General features: G+C 42.1%; 1 protein-coding gene across 1 annotated transcript in view; it reads left to right on the top strand.

The window, feature by feature from the left end:
* The window catches only part of LOC111958661 (fucolectin-5), a 29,825-nt gene extending 15,241 nt beyond the window's left edge, over positions 1-14,584 (top strand). The window contains exons 2-6 of the mRNA XM_070437333.1: positions 6,769-7,063; positions 9,111-9,168; positions 11,341-11,428; positions 13,455-13,737; positions 14,327-14,584. Of these exons, the coding sequence (XP_070293434.1) occupies positions 6,769-7,063; positions 9,111-9,168; positions 11,341-11,428; positions 13,455-13,737; positions 14,327-14,498 (896 nt within the window). The 3' untranslated portion in view covers positions 14,499-14,584. The remainder of the gene's footprint in view (positions 1-6,768; positions 7,064-9,110; positions 9,169-11,340; positions 11,429-13,454; positions 13,738-14,326) is intronic.
* Positions 14,585-18,234: the final 3,650 nt, after the last annotated feature.

The raw sequence follows: 18,234 nt of genomic DNA, 5'->3' as shown, positions 1-18,234 counted from the left end.
CATAGAACATAGAATATCCACCCAAACTCACGCCCTGACCAAACCAAAATAGAGACATAAAAAGGATCTCTAAGGTCAGGGCGTGACAGTAAGGTCTCTCCCAGAGTGCCATGAGCTGACCATGCTCGTTCACGTGAGAGTTAGCTTGAGTTCCATTGCATTTCTGAAGACAAAGGAATTCTCTGGTTGGAACATTATTGAAGATTTATGTTAAAAYCATCCTAAAGATTGATTCTATACTTCGTTTGACATGTTTCTACGGACTGTAACGGAACTTTTTGTCTGCTCCTAGTGATCGCGCGTCATGAATTTGGAATACTGGGCTAAACGCGCAAACAAAAAGGAGGTATTTGGACATAAATTATTAACTTTATCGAACAAATCAAACATTTATTGTGGAACTGGGATTCCTGGAAGTGCATTCTGATGAAGATCATCAAAGGTAAGTGAATATTTATAATGCTATTTCTGACTTCTGTTGACTCCAACATGGCGGATATCTGTTTGAGTTGTTTTGGTCTCTGAGCGCCGTACTCAGATTATTGCATGGTTTGCTTTTTTCGTAAAGTTTTTTTGAAATCTGACACAGCGGTTACATTAGGAGAAGTATATCTTTAATTCTGTGAATAACACTTGTATCTTTTATCAATGTTTATTATGAGTATTTCTGTAAATTGATGTGGCTCTGTGCAAATTCACGGGATGTTTTGGAGGCAAAGCCAAATGTAAACTGAGGTTTTTGGATATAAATATGAACTTGATCGAACAAAGCATACATGTATTGTGTAACATGTTGTCCCGGGAGTGTCATCTGATGAAGATCATCAAAGGTTAGTGATTAATTTTATCTCTATTTCTGCTTTTTGTGACTCCTCTCTTTGGAGGAAATCGCTGTATGCTTTCTGTGACTAGTTGCTGACCTAACATAATGATATGTTCTGCTTTCGCCGAAAAGCCTTTTTGAAATCGGACACTGTGGTTGGATTAACGAGAATCTTATCTTTAAAATGGTGTCTAATACTTGTATGTTTGAGAAATTTCCCAGTCAAATTTCCGCTAGCGGAACCCCGTTCCCAGACAGGTTATGACAGAAAATAACTTCTGGACATCAGAACTGGGATTACTCACCACGAACTGGAAGAAGCTTTTTCCTTTAARGAGTCCGATGAGAAAGATATACTGCTCTCCCAGAAACAAGCCCAGATCCACGTAATTTGCATGAAAAAAAGACAGAGGAAGAGATGACACAGATCGMGCTGCCTTTTGAGAATCCGTAGGCGAGCGAGTAAACTCCCACTGCCATCAATTCTACTTACTAAAGTAATCATTGTAAYATAAAATTGATTATCTACGATTATGATTATCCTACCAACGGGACATTAAAAACTTAAAAACGACGACACGGATAATATAGAGCTGTCATTTTCAATGCACTGGCAGAACAGAGAAGCTACGTCTGGTAAGACGAGGGGTGGGGGTGGGGGTGTGAGTCTTTTTGTCAATAACAGCTGGTGAGTAATGTCTAATATTAAAGAAGTCTTGAGGTATTGCGCGCCTGAGGTAGAGTACCTTATGATAAGCTGTAGACCACACTATCTACCAAGAGAGTTCTCAACTGTTATTCTTAGCCGCCTATTTACCAACACGGACCGCAGGCACTAAGAACGCATTCAACCAACTCTATAAGGCCTTAAGCAAACAAGAAAATGCTCATCCAGAAGCGGCGCTCTTAGTGGCTGGGGACTTTAATGCAGGCAAACTTAAATCAGTTCTACCACATTTTCCAGCATGTCACATGTGCAACCAGAGGAAAAAAAACTCTAGACCACCTTTATTCCACATAGAGATGCATACAAAGCTCTCCCCCGCCCTCCATTTGGCAAATCTGACCATAATTCTATCCTCCTGATTCCTGCATACAAGCAAAAACTAAAGCAGGAAGCACCATAGACTCGCTCAATACGGAAGTGGTCATGCTACACTACAGGACTGGAATGCTACACTACAGGACTGTTTCATCCAATGGCATTGAGGAGTATACCACCTCAGTCATCGGCTCCATCAATAAGGGCATCGACGACGTCGTCCCCACAGTGACCATGCGTACATGTCCCAACCAGAAGCCGTCGATTACAGGCAACATCCGCATCGAGCAAAAGTCTAGAGCTGCCGCTTTCAAGGAGCGGACACCTATATATAATCCGGATGCCTATAAGAAATCCCGCTATMGCCTTAGACGAACCATCAAACAAGCAAAGCATCAATACTGGATTAAGACTGAATCCTACTACACCGGCTCTGACACTCGTCGGATGTGGCAGGGCTTGTGTGTGACTACAAAGGGAAATCCAGACGAGAGCCGCCCAGTGATGCGAGCCTACTAGACGAGCGAAATGCCTTTTACGCTCGCTTCGAGGCATGCAACACTGAAGCACCAGCTGTTCTGGATGACTGTGTGATAACGCTCTCGGTAGCCGATGTGAGCAGACCTTTAAACAGGTCAACATTCACAAAGCCGCGGGGCCAGATGGATTACCAGGACGTGTACTCAAAGCATGCACGGACCAACTGGCAAGTGTCTTCACTGACATTTTCAACCTCTCCCTGACTGAGTCTGTAATACCTACATGTTTCAAGCAGACCACCATAGTCCCTGTGCCCAAGGAAGCGAAGGTAACATGCCTAAATTATTACCTCCCCGTAGCACTCACGTCGGTGGCCATGAAGTGCTTTGAAAGGCTGGTCATGGCTCACATCAACAGCATCCTCCCAGATACTCTAGACCCACTCCAATTCACATACCGCACCAACAGATCCACAGATGATGCAATCTCAATCGCACTCCACAATGCGCTTTCCCACCTGGACAAATGGAACACCTATGTGAGAATGCTGTTCATTGACTATAGCTCAGCGTTCAACACCATAGTGCCCACGAAGCTCATCACTAAGCTAAGGACCCTGGGACTAAACACCTCCCTCTGCAACTGGATCCTGGACTTCCTGACAGGCCACTCCCAGGTAGTAAGTGTAGGCAACAACACATCTGCCACGTTGATCCTCAACACTGGGGCCCCTCAGGGGTGTGTCCTTAGTCCCCTCCTGTAATCTCTGTTCACCCACGACTGCGTGGCCAAACACAACTCCAACACCATCATTAAGTTTACTTACAACACAACAGTGGTAGAGAGATTCAAGTTCCGAGGTGTCCACATCACCAATGATCTATCATGGTCCAAACACACTAAGACAGTCGTGAAGAGGGCACGACAAATCCTTTTCCCCCTCAGGAGACTGAAAAGATTTGGCATGGGTCCCCAGATCCTCAAAAAGTTTTACAGCTGCACCATCGAGAGCATCTCGCCTGGTATGGCAACTGCTCACCATCTGACCGTAAGGCGCTACAGAGCGTAATGCGTACGGCCCAGTGCATCACTGGGGCCAAGCTTCCTGCAATCCAGGACCTATATAATAGGCGGTGTCAGAGGAAAGCCCATAAAATTGTCAGACTCCAGTCACCCTGTCCAGTCACCCTAGACTGTTTTCTCTGCTACCGCACAGCAAGCGGTACCGGAGCACCAAGTCTAGGACCAAAAMGCTCCTTAACAGCTTCTACCCCCAAGCCATAAGACCACTGAACAACTAATCAAATGGCCTACACTGCTGCTACTCGCTGTTTATTATCTATGAACAGTCACTTCACCCATACCGACATGTTCAAATTACCTCAATCAGTCAATTAAATGTATTTATAAAGCCCTTTTTACATCAGCCGATGTCACAAAGTGCTATACAGAAACCCAGCCTAAAACCACAAACATCGAGCAATGCAGATGTAGATTGTTATTGTTATGTTGTTACTTTTATTATTTTTAACTTTAGTTTATTTGGTAAATGTTTTCTTAACTCTTCTTGAATTGCACTGTTTGTTAAGGGGTTGTAAGTAAGCATTTCACGGTAAGGTCTACACTTGTATTCGGCGCATGTAACAATTAAAGTTTGATTTGATGGGTGCCGGGGTCTTGCTGTATCCTGGGGGGAACAAAACTGAGCTCCCTCCATTACCTCTAGGACTGCGCACGACTATACGGGAGTAACCTCTCTTCCCCCAGTCACCTTCCCCGTGTGCTGCTCTCCTGGCAGCTTTATGGGACTCYTCCACCTGGTGAGCAATCAGCCCCTTGATTACTCACAAAGCACAATCAGCACCAATTAGTCCTGGCCGGTGAGCTCGTCGAGACCTGGCACGTCCAGCAGAGGGAGCCATCACCTCGTGATGTAGACTCCATCTGTCACCAGGCCTCGACAATTCTCCCCTTTGTGGCTGACCTGCTTGTAAGCCACAACAAACAACATTTCCTAAAAACAGGACAGCAGTCTTTTTTTGGTACAGGCCAGACTGTCTTTGATTTCAACGTCCATGGACATAGATTTTTGGTCTGGTCCGGAAATCTAAACCAATCATAGATTACTGTTTGGTTCAGATTTTGTCCAGTCTGGACCAGCCTTGATTTGGTCCAAACATAGACGTCTATAAACTACATATTTTCAACTTTAATTTAGAACTAAAAATGAACCTGATTTCATTGTCCGGAAAATACATATTTCCACCTTTCATTCAGAACCGAAATTTAACCTAACTTCAATGTCTGGAAAATATTATTTTAGACATCTTTTCCATGTCATTTTGATTACAGGGACAATTTTAGTTTTGTGTTGCTGCAATATTAAATACAAGAGTTGTAAAGGCCCAGTGCACTACTTTTGTGAAAAAAATACATCTTTATATATATTTTATTCAGATTTTTCAGGGGCTGCTGCAGCACCCCCAGGACCCCTTCTTCCCGCGGCTATGTACAACAGCCTACATTCAATATTAATTATATCTAGCTATTCAGATAAAAAAGATGTCCTGAGGAAAAATGGTAAGGGACCAACAGGGAAAGTTGTAAGATGCTGGGTACAGTATGCCCATGCTGGGGTTGCCAACTTCAGAAACAGCAGACTCATTCTTGAAGGCAGCACGCTTGACCAAAACCAGGCACAGTCATCAAGTTACTCTGCTTTCATTGTCAAAACTCCTGAAAGATGCTTGGTTGTTCTAGTCCACATGCTCTTCTTTTAATACGCAGAAAGCAGGTATCCAACCTTCCAGTTCTGGAACACTGTTCTTAAATTTGAAAGACTGTGCACACAGAACTAGAGATTTTGGTCTTTATGTTGAAACATAAGATGCCTTGGCACCCTGGTTCTTTGCACTGAACAGAATAAACTACGCTAGGTGGATTCCTATTCACATCCGAGACATTAACGCTACCAGCTAACATCAGAGAAAATTTCTCTGACTTCCGGGTCCTGCCAAAAAACCCATAAAAATCTCTAATGCATGCCAGTGGACCAAGCCAATGAACAGAACCATTAGCTGGTAAAAAGGAACAGGGGGAGACATTGGTCTGACAAACATGGATGGTAGCAGGACCTGAGCCATTTTAAAACAAAATCTTCAACACAAGCAAAGTTCATCACCTCAGCAAACATTCAAAGAACAAGTAACCAGCTGTGCGACACAAGCATGGGGATTCAATTCCTAGATACATGTCCAGACCTTCTGGTTTTGGATAAGCACAAATTATATCATTTTATAACACTACAATTTCTCAGAGAAAAAGTGATGTTTTTTTTCTCTCAAAAGTAGGGGTCAAAATTATTGACAACCCTAAAGATTCTTAGAAATAAAGTAGTCAAAAGTTTAGAATTTAGTCCTACTGTCACGCCCTGACCTTAGAGAGCCTTTTTATTTTTCTATTTGGTTAGGTCAGGGTGTGATTTGGGTGGGCATTCTAGTTTTCTATTTCTTTGTTGACCGGGTATGGTTCCCAATCAGAGGCAGCTGTCTATCGTTGTCTCTGATTGGGAATCATACTTAGGCAGCCTGTTTTTCCACCCTAGTTTGTGGGAAGTTGTTATTGCACAGTTGCTGTTAGCCCTGCAGAACTTTACGTTAGTTTATATTTTGTTGTTTTTTGGTGTCATTTTTAATAAAACCATAAAGCCTACCACGCTGCACCTTGGACTCATTCTAACGACGGATGTAACACCTACATTCCTAGCACACAATGACTACATCAAGCTTGTAACAATACAAACTTTTTGGATGCATTTGCAGTTTGTTTTAGTTGTGTTTCAGATTATTTTGTGGCCAATAGAAATTAATTGGTAAATCCATTGTCATTTTGGAATCTCTTTTAATGCAAATTAGAATAGAATATGTTTCTAAACACTTCTACATTCATGTGGATGCTACCATTTTGGTCACATATGCTCCTAAATATTTTGCTTTGCGACCTGCCATTTTATTTTGCATTCTGTGCCTAGGAAAATAATCACCCAGATAAAAACTGTGATTATTAGGCTTCAATGTTCCGTTGTTTTCAAGTGACCTGGAGAAAGAAGTGAGCACAAATTCATTACTGTCATGGTTGAACCATTACTACAGTGAAAACAGATTGTTTCTAGCACAAACAGATAAAAAGATATGACTCATATTACCGAGCATACTGTCGGGCATTTGTTTACACCTTGTTCAGTCATGTAACCGCATTAGCTAGTTAGCTAACAATCTGGTTACTGAATTAACAGTATATCCAAACATTTGTTTTTTTTGCTAAAACCCCGGACTTTCAGCAGATTAGAACACGTGTTTATTCTGTTTTGACAGCATCATTAAATTGCTCCTCTATACTCACTCAATGATATGTTTCCCTGCAGGAAATCTTGCCTTGCGTGGAAAAGCTACACAGTCAGACCTCATTGAGAGCATATGGCACGGTTACAGTCATGCCTCCAATGCCATTGATGGGAACCGCGATTCACATTTTCATCATGGGTCCTGCACTGCCACTGAGGAATCCACTAACCCCTGGTGGAGAGTGGACCTGCTTGATACCTACATAGTCACCTCCATCACCGTCACCAACAGAGGGGATGCTGTTCCTGAGAGACTTAACGGGGCTGAGATACGAATAGGAAATTCTTTAGTGGACAATGGCATTCATAACCCTCTGTGAGTCAAGATACTGTGGTTTTTGAAYTTGCATTTACAATGTGTTGTTACTGTTTATGTCCATGAAGAACTCAATTAGAGTGACCAGAATATACATAGTGGACATACTGTAGATAAAAACCCATGCAGGCAGGACAGATAGAATCAAGCAATGCTGGTGAAAAGTTTCAACCCCACTCACAGGTTACCACCAGAATACAGGCACAGTTGTAGATATCAGCATATCATCTCCTGTGTCTTGTTTTATTTAGTTTAAATAAAGTTATATAGCATATGATGCAGTATCTTGACAGAGGTCAGTAAAAACCCATTTCTGTCTCCAGGGCTCAAACAATTTCCTCCGTTCCAGCCGCAGTTCTCTCACCTGGCTTTTGACCCAAGTTTCGAAGGACGTTATGTGATTGTGGTTCTACCAGGCCAGCATAGACTTTGACACTCTGTGAAGTGAGAGGTTTACGGCTACCTTGCCCCCAACTGGTCAGAACTTATATTCATAATACACTGCTCAAAAAATAAAGGGAACACTTAACACACAATGTAACTCCAAGTCAATCACACTCTTGTGAAATCAAACTGTCCACTTAGGAAGCAACACTGATTGACAATAAATTTCACATGCTGTTGTGCAAATGGAATAGACAAAAGGTGGAAAATTATAGGCAATTAGCAAGACACCCCCAATAAAGGAATGGTTCTGCAGGTGGTGACCACAGACCACTTCTCAGTTCCTACTGCTTCCTGCTGATGTTTTGTCACTTTTGAATGCTGGCGGCTGCTTTCACTCTAGTGGTTAGCATGAGACGGAGTCTACAACCCACACAAGTGGCTCAGGTAGTGCAGTTCATCCAGGATGGCACATCAATGCGAGCTGGGCAAAAAGGTTTGCTGTGTCTGTCAGGCGTAGTGTCCAGAGCATGGAGGCGCTACCAGGAGACAGGCCATACATCAGGAGACGTGGAGGAGGCCGTAGGAGGGCAACAACCCAGCAGCAGGCCGCTACCTCCGCCTTTGTGCAAGGAGGTGCACTGCCAGAGCCCTGCAAAATGACCTCCCAGCAGGCCACAAACTGTGCATGTGTCTGCTCAAACGGTCAGAAACAGACTCCATGAGGGTGGTATCAGGGCCCGACGTCCACAGGTGGGGGTTGTGCTTACAGCCCAACACCGTGCAGGATGTTTTGGCATTTGCCAGAGAACACCAAGATTGGCAAATTTGCCACTGGTGCCCTGTGCTCTTCAACAGATGAAAGCAGGTTCACACTGAGCCACATGAGCACATGTGGACAGACGTGACAGGAGTCCTGGGACGCGTGGAAGAAACGTTCTGCTGCCTGCAACATCCTCCAGCATGACCGGTTTGGCGGTGGGTCAGTCATGGTGTGGGGTGGCATTTCTTTGTGGGGCCGCACAGCCCTCCATGTGCTCGCCAGAGGTAGCCTGACTGCCATTAGGTACCGAGATGAGATCCTCAGACCCCTTGTGAGACCATATGCTGACACATGCACATTTGTGGCCTGCTGGAGGTCATAATATCAAAAAGAAGCAACAAAGACAAATATAAACAAATTGTAGTATATAAATAAAAAAGAGAATCGAATTATTACACTATTATCCTATTGCTAACAAAAACCACACAAATAAAACTAAATTGCACAAATCCTATATCACACAAATACACAAATAGAATAACACACTTATGAAGAAGAGAACCTGATTATTACACTAATGCACTTCAAACAAGAAACACACAAACTAAATTGCACAACTGCCATCTAAACCCTGACCTTTCTTGCCTTCCTTGATGGAAAGTCATTAATTACATCCTCATAAGAAATCTGCCCAACAATTGCATGGTTAATACTGATGACAGCAAGGCCACTAAGGCGTTCCTGTGGCATGGTGGACCTCAGGTAGGATTTGATGAGCTTCAGCTTTGACAAGCTCCTCTCTGCTTCAGCTACGGTCACTGGAAGAGTAAGACAAAATATGAGAGCAGTCCACAAATTTGGATACATTTCTGAGAACTCCCTTTCGTGTATAAATATCAGCAGCTCAAGCAGGGTCATGGTCTTCGAAGGCAAGTCAGACAAGTTCTTCAGTTCCTGTGCAAGCTCTCTGCCGTCCAAGTCTGAGTGTTCGTTATAGTGCAGTGTCATACTAAGGGCCTCACATTGTTCTGTCAGCTTCTCATTTGAGAGACGTTGGAAGGGTGTCAGCACTCCAAACTTCTCTCCCACATTTTCCAATGTGGAAAATCTTTCCTGAAGGGCTGAGGTTGCAGCATCAACAACGACGTTGAACAATGTCACCTCCAGCTTCTTCAGGGCATCACTCAAAGGCTCATCAAAAGATTTGTATGAAAAGTGCCGTTTTGTGGACCTCTGCCTTTTTTGTGGTAGAACGGCCTCTACATTCATACCCTCACAAATATCCTTGGCTGACGTTTGTGCAGTCATAAAGTCTGTTGCCCTGTAGTCGCTGAGACCTCTCTCTGTCTTTCTGAGAAGACTGACTGCAACATCCACATGCATACTGGGAGACTGCATCAGTTGGATCTGGCTAAAGATGTCATACCACACCACTGTACAGATGCTGAAGCGGTATGATCCAACCTCCTCTGACAAGGACTGGGCCTCAATCTTTATCATAGGGTCTTTGGTTTGATCCCTCACCTAAATCAGTGCCTCTCTCACCACTGCTGCCTGATACCTCAGTGGCTCGACACGTATGATAACAATAGCCTAATATATTCAATATGCTATAAACTATTGTTTTTTAACAGTTTCACTCAATTCATTCTAATAAACATAATAATTATGACACACCCCTCACTATTGTCACTGGTTGCATTAATTGCACTGTTTGTCTACATAACCTGGTTCAAGCATTCATAACATTACTCTGAAGAAGGCACAGTGATGCCGAAACGTTGGTGATTTACCCCAAAAATGACTGGGAGTTTATACAGTATATGGAGTGTGTGGCTCTCTTTATTATTTTTAGAGCTTATAGTTTATTCGCCGTTAGTCAGCACCTCTTCATATAATCATTTCTCTGGGTGTTCGCCAGCTCATGACACACCTACTCATTCCAGGGTTTTTCTTTATTTGTACTATTTTCTACATTATAGAATAATAGAGAAGACATCAAAACTATGAAATAACACATATGGAATCATGTAGTAACCAAAAAGGTGTTAAACAAAAATATATTTTATATTTGATATTCTTCAAAGTAGCAACCGTTTGCCTTGATGACAGCTTTGCACACTCTTGGCATTCTCTCAACCAGCTTCATGAGGTAGTCACCAGGTGTGCCTTGTTAAAAGTTATTTTGTGGAATTTCTTTCCTTCTTAATGCGTTTGAGCCAATCAGTTGTGTTGTGACAAGTTAGGGGTGGTATACAGAAGATAGCCCTATTTGGTTAAATACCAAGTCCATATTATGGCAATAACAGCTCAAATAAGTAAAGAGAAACGACAATCCATCAATACTTTAAGACATGAAGGTCAGTCAATACGGAAAATGTCAAGAACTTTGACAATTTTTTCAAGGGGAGTCGCAAAAACCATCAAAGGCTATGATGAAACTGGCTCTCATGAGGACCGCCACAGGAAAGGAAGACCCAGAGTTACCTCTGTTGAAGAGGATAAGTTCATTAGAGTTACCTCAGAAATTGCAGCCCAATTAAATGCTTCACAGAGTTCAAGTAACAGACACATCTCAACATCAACTGTTCAGAGGAGACTGAGTGAATCAGGCCTTCATGGTCGAATTGCTGCAAAGAAACCACTACTAAAGGACACCAATAATAAGAAGAGACTTGCTTGGGCCAAGAAACATGAGCAATGGACATTAGACCGGTGGAAATCTGTCCTTTGGTCTGATGAGTCCAAATGTGAGATTTTTGGTTCCAACCACTGTGTCTTTGTGAGACGCATAGTAGGTGAACGGATGATCTCTGCATGTGTGGTTCCCACCGTGAAGCATGGAGGAGGAGGTGTGATGGTGTGGGGGTGCTTTTCTGGTGACACTGTCTGTGATTTATTTAGAATTCAAGGCCAGCATGGCTACTACAGTATTCTGCAGCGATACACCATCCCATCTGGTTTGCTCTTGTGGGACTATCATTTGTTTTTCAACAGGACAATGACCCAAAAACACACCTCCAGGCTGTGTAAGGGCTATTTGACCAAGAAGTAGAGTGATGGAGGGCTGCATGAGATGACCTGGCCTCCACAATCACCCAACCTAGACCCAATTGAGATGGTTTGAGATGAGTTGGACCGCAGAGTGAAGGAAAAGCAGATATCAAGTGCTCAGCATATGTGGGAACTCCTTCAAGACTGGTGGAAAATAATTCCAGGTGACTACGTCATGTAGCTGGTTGAGAGAATGCAAAGCTGTCATCAACGCAAAGAGTGGCTACTTTGAAGAATCTAAAATATATTTTGATTTGTTTAACACTTTTTTGGTTACTACATGATTCCATATGTGTTATTTCATAGCTTGATTTCTTCACTATTATTCTACATGTAGAAAATAGTAAAAATAAAGAAAAACCCTTGAATGAGTAGGTGTGTCCAAACTTTTGACTAGTAGTGTATATATACAGTGGGGAGAACAAGTATTTAATACACTGCCGATTTTGCAGGTTTTCCTACTTACAAAGCATGTAGAGGTCTGTAATGTTTATCATAGGTACACTTCAACTGTGAGAGATGGAATCTAAAACAAAAGTCCAGAAAATCACATTGTATGATTTTTAAGTAATTCATTTGCATTTTATTGCATGACATAAGTATTTGATCACCTACCAACCAGTAAGAATTCCGGCTCTCACAGACCTGTTAGTTTTTCTTTAAGAAGACCTCCTGTTCTCCACTCATTACCTGTATTAACTGCACCTGTTTGAACTCGTTACCTGTATAAAAGACACCTGTCCACACACTCATCAAATAGACTCCAACCTCTCCACAATGGCCAAGACCAGAGAGCTGTGTAAGGACACAGGGATAAAATTGTAGACCTGCACAAGACTGGGATGGGCTACAGAACAATAGGCAAGCAACTTGGTGAGAAGGCAACAACTGTTGGTTGCAATTATTAGAAAATGGAAGAAGTTCAAGATGACGGTCAATCACCCTCGGTCTGGGGCTCCATGCAAGATCTCACCTCGTGGGCATCAATGATCATGAGGAAGGTGAGGGATCAGCCCAGAACTACACGGCAGGACCTGGTCAATGACCTGAAGAGAGCTGGGGACCACAGTCTCAAAGAAAACACCATTAGTAACACACTACGCCGTCATGGATTAAAATCCTGCAGCGCACGCAAGGTCCCCCTGCTCAAGCCAGCGCATGTCCAGGCCCATCTGAAGTTTGCCAATGACCATCTGGATGATCCAGAGGAGGAATGGGAGAAGGTCATGTGGTCTGATGAGACAAAAATGTAGCTTTTTGGTCTAAACTCCACTCGCCGTGTTTGGAGGAAGAAGAAGGATGAGTGCAACCCCAAGAACACCATCCCAACCGTGAAGCATGGAGGTGGAAACATCATTCTTTGGGGATGCTTTTCTGCAAAGGGGACAGGACGACTGCACCGTATTGAGGGGAGGATGGATGGGGCCATGTATCGCGAGATCTTGGCCAACAACCTCCTTCCCTCAGTAAGAGCATTGAAGATGGGTCGTGGCTGGGTCTTCCAGCATGACAAAGACCCGAAACACACAGCCAGGGCTACTAAGGAGTGGCTCCGTAAGAAGCATCTCAAGSTCCTGGAGTGGCCTAGCCAGTCTCCAGACCTGAACCCAGTAGAAAATCTTTTGGAGGGAGRTGAAAGTCCGTATTGCCCAGCGACAGCCCTGAAATCTGAAGGATCTGGAGAAGGTCTGTATGGAGGAGTGGGCCAAAATCCCTGCTGCAGTGTGTGCAAACCTAGTCAAGAGCTACAGGAAACGTATGATCTCTGTAATTGCAAACAAAGGTTTCTGTACCAAATATTAAGTTCTGCTTTTCTGATGTATCAAATACTTATGTCATGCAATAAAATGCAAATTAATTACTTAAAAATCATACAATGTGATTTTCTGGATTTTTGTTTTAGATTGCGTCTCTCACAGTTGAAGTGTACCTATGATAAAAAATTACAGACCTCTACATGCTTTGTAAGTAGGAAAACCTGCAAAATCGGCAGTGTATCAAATACTTGTTCTCCCCTATGTATATATAGATTATGAACAGTGTGTTATAAGTACAATTGTTGTTACATTCTCTGTAATCATAGTCTAAACATTCATCTCTATGATTACAGTGCATGAATATGCTTACACAAGTTCCAATAATTGTTTGATAAGATGATAGTTAATGTGCATTATGCTCTATTTTGTCCAGGAGATAATGTGGCTCTATATGGAAAGGCCACCCAGTCGTCTTTGTATGAGTTTGGCATTCCAGGCAATGCTATTGACGGGAATCGCAACGCTATTTGGATAGGAGGGTCCTGCACCCACACTCTACAGGACATCAACGCCTGGTGGAGGGTGGACCTTCTGAAGACCTACAAAGTGTTCTCCATCATCATCACCAACACAGTCGACAGTGTTTCCAGCAGACTCAATGGAGCTGAGATTTGCATTGGAGATTCCCTGAAAGACAACGGCATCAATAATCCTAGGTGAATTACTGTAGGAGAGTTGAGGTCCTTTTTATACGTTTTAAAGATTAGTTGAAGCAAAAAATTATGGAAAACCTACCTAACCTATCAGAAAGCAAGGTGGAGCTATGACCATATTAGTACATTTATCCTGCCTACTTTACTTACCGGGTACCTTAAAGGGGTAATCTGCGTTTGGTACATCCATTTTTTTACTTTTAAATTAACGATTTTATACCAATTGATTCTTGAAGTATGTAGCTCATAAATACCTCATGAACTTAGTTCAACACTCATCAGAACCCAAAATATAACCTTGTTTTACTCCAATATTTGTAAACAATGTAGATTTAAATAAACACTGTGTTGTCTCAAAACATTGTTAAAACTATAATTTTGATATCATGGTTGGTCAGTCCTTGCATCCATAGCAATTTGAAAGAGGATACATTAATCCAGCCTCATCCCTCAGCTTTTTACCAAAACAATGGCGGGGTGTCCGCTTTGTTATTGTTTGAACTGCAGATGGACGGCTAGAGATAGTGGCTAGATATCAATTTGAAGTTGATCAGAAGTTGCTATAGTAGTTTGTTTCTGTGTTATCCTGCAGGTGTGCTGTGATCTCCTCTATCCCTGGTGGCAATTCTAGCACTTTCCAGTGTAACGGCATGGAGGGTCGATATGTCAACGTGGTCATTCCAGGGAGGAAGGAGTTCCTGACCTTGTGTGAGGTGGAGGTGTACGGGTCACCCCTGGATGGGACTGGGCCTACATGTAACTAAATCACATCATTAACTCTTACCAGAACCCTGCAATGTTTTGTGGGCTGTATTGTCTTACAAAAACAATTAAACTTTTTAGTATACTATCACTATTCTGGAAGTTCTTCTTGCACACTGTTTTTGGATGTTTGGGTATAAATTAGCTAACACTTTTTGTAACACTTTTTAAGAACAACTTTCATTAATTATTATGTGGCCTAATTATTGGTTAGACAGTTATCATTCATACCTTGAAATGCATGTAATGCTGTAATAATAATGCTATTATGTTAGAATTAATGGTCCCGCTTTAAATGACGTTCAGATTATAAAGGCTTCATAAAGCCTTAAAAATGCATTCACAAGCGGTACATAAATGTTTACAAAGCATCTATAACCATATGTCATGCTTTATAAAGGGTTCATAAATGTGGCATAACTGTGTGACATAATCACCTATATCATATGTGATATAACCCACTAAGTCAAATATGATATTAACATGTGCTTTATAAAGGGTAACGTGCTGAAGGATGGCAAAAGCTCTAAAGGGATGTCATCTTAGTCACATTACACCTAATCTCGTTCCCAGACACTTCCGCCCAAATGCTCAGGTCTGATGGACCATTGCATCAAACTTGGCCTTCATTAGTCAGGGTTAGGTTTCAAATCACATCTTAACAAGATAAAGTGTGGAAATGGGCAGGGTTTAGCCAAAATGATGACTTTTTGACTCTGTTAAGGAGTGACGATGACAAATACTTTACTCAGTAAGGTCACTGCTATAGAATTCTATGGTCACTCCCACTAAGCCCAATTTTGAATGGTTGATATCCCAGGCTTCAATGTGCTGTGTGAGCAATAGCCTGGGAACAACATTACACAAAGAAACACTTACATTGATGAAAGACCCCAATCTAAAGAAATTGAAAGTGTCTTTCTTCTGGAACCAAGTTACATGTTCCTCAGTACACAAACATGCAAACAACAAAAACGAGCCATACTGCACAGTGCTGGGCCCTGTCAAGTCTTTGACACATTCACCCACTTCCCCGGACATTCACCCAGACACAAAATGTCTGCACCATTGTAACATGTTGTAATCAAGCCCTGGTCCCCAGCACGGGAACAGAAGAGGACTAGCTGGTGCAGTAGTCTCAGGTTGGACTACTCCAAATCATCTTGGTTCTGACACATAAACACAAGCTTTGCAGATCCATCAACCCATTTAATACCTCTCGCACCCTTCAGTAACCTGTGGATCATGAGAGAAACTTAATAAACTTAATAAATCAGCAGAACTTGAATCACCTATTTATTAACACTTCATGTAGTGTCCAGTAATAATTAGTTTGAAATGAGACACCTTCGTATGACGCTGTACTTCATTTAAAGTCAACCTACTTTGGTCATTTATGACACATGCATAAATGCCTTATATCATATTACGCTGTACTTACTATAACGTCAGACACCTTTGGTCATTCATAACACATGCATAATGGCTTAATGATGTTAACACGACTGTATTAACACTTAGGGAATTGGCATTAAAAGATAAAACAAGTAAACATTAAAGAAATGTTTAAACCATACAGTGCATTTATTTTATTTGTACATTTTTAAAACAATACAAATACATGACATTTCAAAAAGTCCAGCAATGCCATTACATTGAACATTACACAGGGCTGTGAATGGTGTCATTTCATGGTGTCATTTCATGGGGCTCTAAATAATATGGAATGTGGCCGGCCTTTTACTCCACCCATTCTATTGGCGGCCAGATCACATCATGTGTGCTTACTGCGCTACAGAAAACCTGCTAACAAAACAACAGTGCAGAGCATGCTCACTGAATTAAAGGGCAACTACACTTAAAAATATAAGTTTCTTAGATTTTTCCCAGACCTCAAAAGTCAAACTCTGATGTGGTTTAAGAATTGTTGTGAACACAGAAAATTAAACATTGTTTTTCTATTAAGAAAGTGTGAAAACACTGGGGGAAACCAGAAAGAATGGGGAAAATCTGAAACCTGGAAAAACAAAAACAAGAAAACGGAATTTGGGGAAAAAAAGAAGTAGGCAACAACAACAAAAAAAAGAATGTTTTTTACTTTGCATGACTGCACTTTAGAGTCTGTGTTCTCCTGCAGCACAGCATTTTGGGGGAAGTTGAAGTCAAGTCCAATATTGACTATGCACCCAAGAGGGAAAGAGATTGGGCCATTCTAGAAATGTTTTAGTGAAATATAATATATAACATTTTGCAGACACTTTTATCCAAAGCGACTTACAGTCATACGTGAATACATTTTTTACATATAGGGTGTTGAATCGAACCCAATATCCTGCCGTTGCAATGTTCTACCAAGATGTATTACAGGGTTATAAATGCTTTGTGAAGCCACAATTTAATATGATTTATAAGCTCTTTATTAAGCCGTGCTCATGCCACCCTTTATAAAGCACAGGTTTGTATCATATTTGACATAGTGAGTTTTGTCCCCTTAGACATTGGTGGTTATGGCAAACAGTTATGCCACATTTATGAACCCTTTATAAAGCATGGCATACGGTTATAGATGATGTGTAACACATTTATGTAGTGATTATGAAGGCTTTATGAAGGTTTTAGGAAGCCTTTATAAGCTGCACGTAATTTAAAGTGGGACCAAATTAATTAATAAACTTAATTAATAAATCTGGAATGTTTCCATTGTGTATTTGGTTGTTTGTGCTTCTGGTAGGTAAATAATCGGGCAATATGCGCTCCTTCATCCTTTGAACAACAATCCTCCCTTTGCCACAGTCTGTTCCCTCTGAAGTTGTAACCCTATCTTCTATTAGGGCCCGAAGTTATGGTCGGGATTACTGAAGATTATCTTATTGCATGCAACTTTATTACTTACCGGCTTCATATCATAGCACATGGCGAACAAGGTTTGAAGAACCATAAACATATGAAATTATTGGAGAGTCCATGCCCCAACTAATTTAGGCTGTTTTGAGGGGGAAAGGGGGTGAAACTCATTATTGGGAAGGTGTTCCTAGTTTGTCCACTCAGTGTACATGTGGCCAGTGACCCATAACCCCGTGAGAGTACTTCTAGTAGACAAAACAGGTTAAACATTATTAGACAGCTGTAACGGCTTTTTTCCTGGGAAGAAGGAGAGGACCAAAACGCAGCGCGGCTAGTGTTCAACATGTTTAATAAAGAATAATAATGTGAACACTACAAGCTACAAAACAATAAATGTGAAAACCGAAAACAGTCCTATCTGGTGCAGAACACAAAGACAGAAAACAATCACCCACAAACCAACAGTGCAAACAGGCTACCTTAATATGGTTCCCAATCAGAGACAATGACAAACACCTGCCTCTGATTGAGAACCATATTAGGCCAAACAACAAACCCAACATAGAAACACAAAACATAGAATGCCCACCCAGCTCATGTCCTGACCAACTAAACACAGACTAAACAAAGGAAATAAGGTCAGGAACGTGACAGTACCCCCACCCCCCTCCCAAGGTGCGGACTCCGGCCGCAAAACCTGAACCTATAGGGGAGGGTCTGGGTGGGCATCTGTCCATGGTGGCGGCTCTGGCGCTGGACGTGGCCCCCACCCCACCATAGTTAATTCCCGCTTCCGTGGCTTCCTCTTAACGGCTACCCTCCAAATTAACCCCACTGGACTGATGGGCGCCTCCGGACTGAGGGGCAGCTCTGGACTGAGGGGCAGCTCCGGAC

The sequence above is a fragment of the Salvelinus sp. IW2-2015 genome, linkage group LG35 (assembly GCF_002910315.2).
Source record: "Salvelinus sp. IW2-2015 linkage group LG35, ASM291031v2, whole genome shotgun sequence".
Taxonomy (NCBI): Eukaryota; Metazoa; Chordata; class Actinopteri; order Salmoniformes; family Salmonidae; genus Salvelinus; species Salvelinus sp. IW2-2015.
Note: the sequence above shows the minus strand (reverse complement) of the source record. Positions and strands in the feature narration are given on the sequence as shown.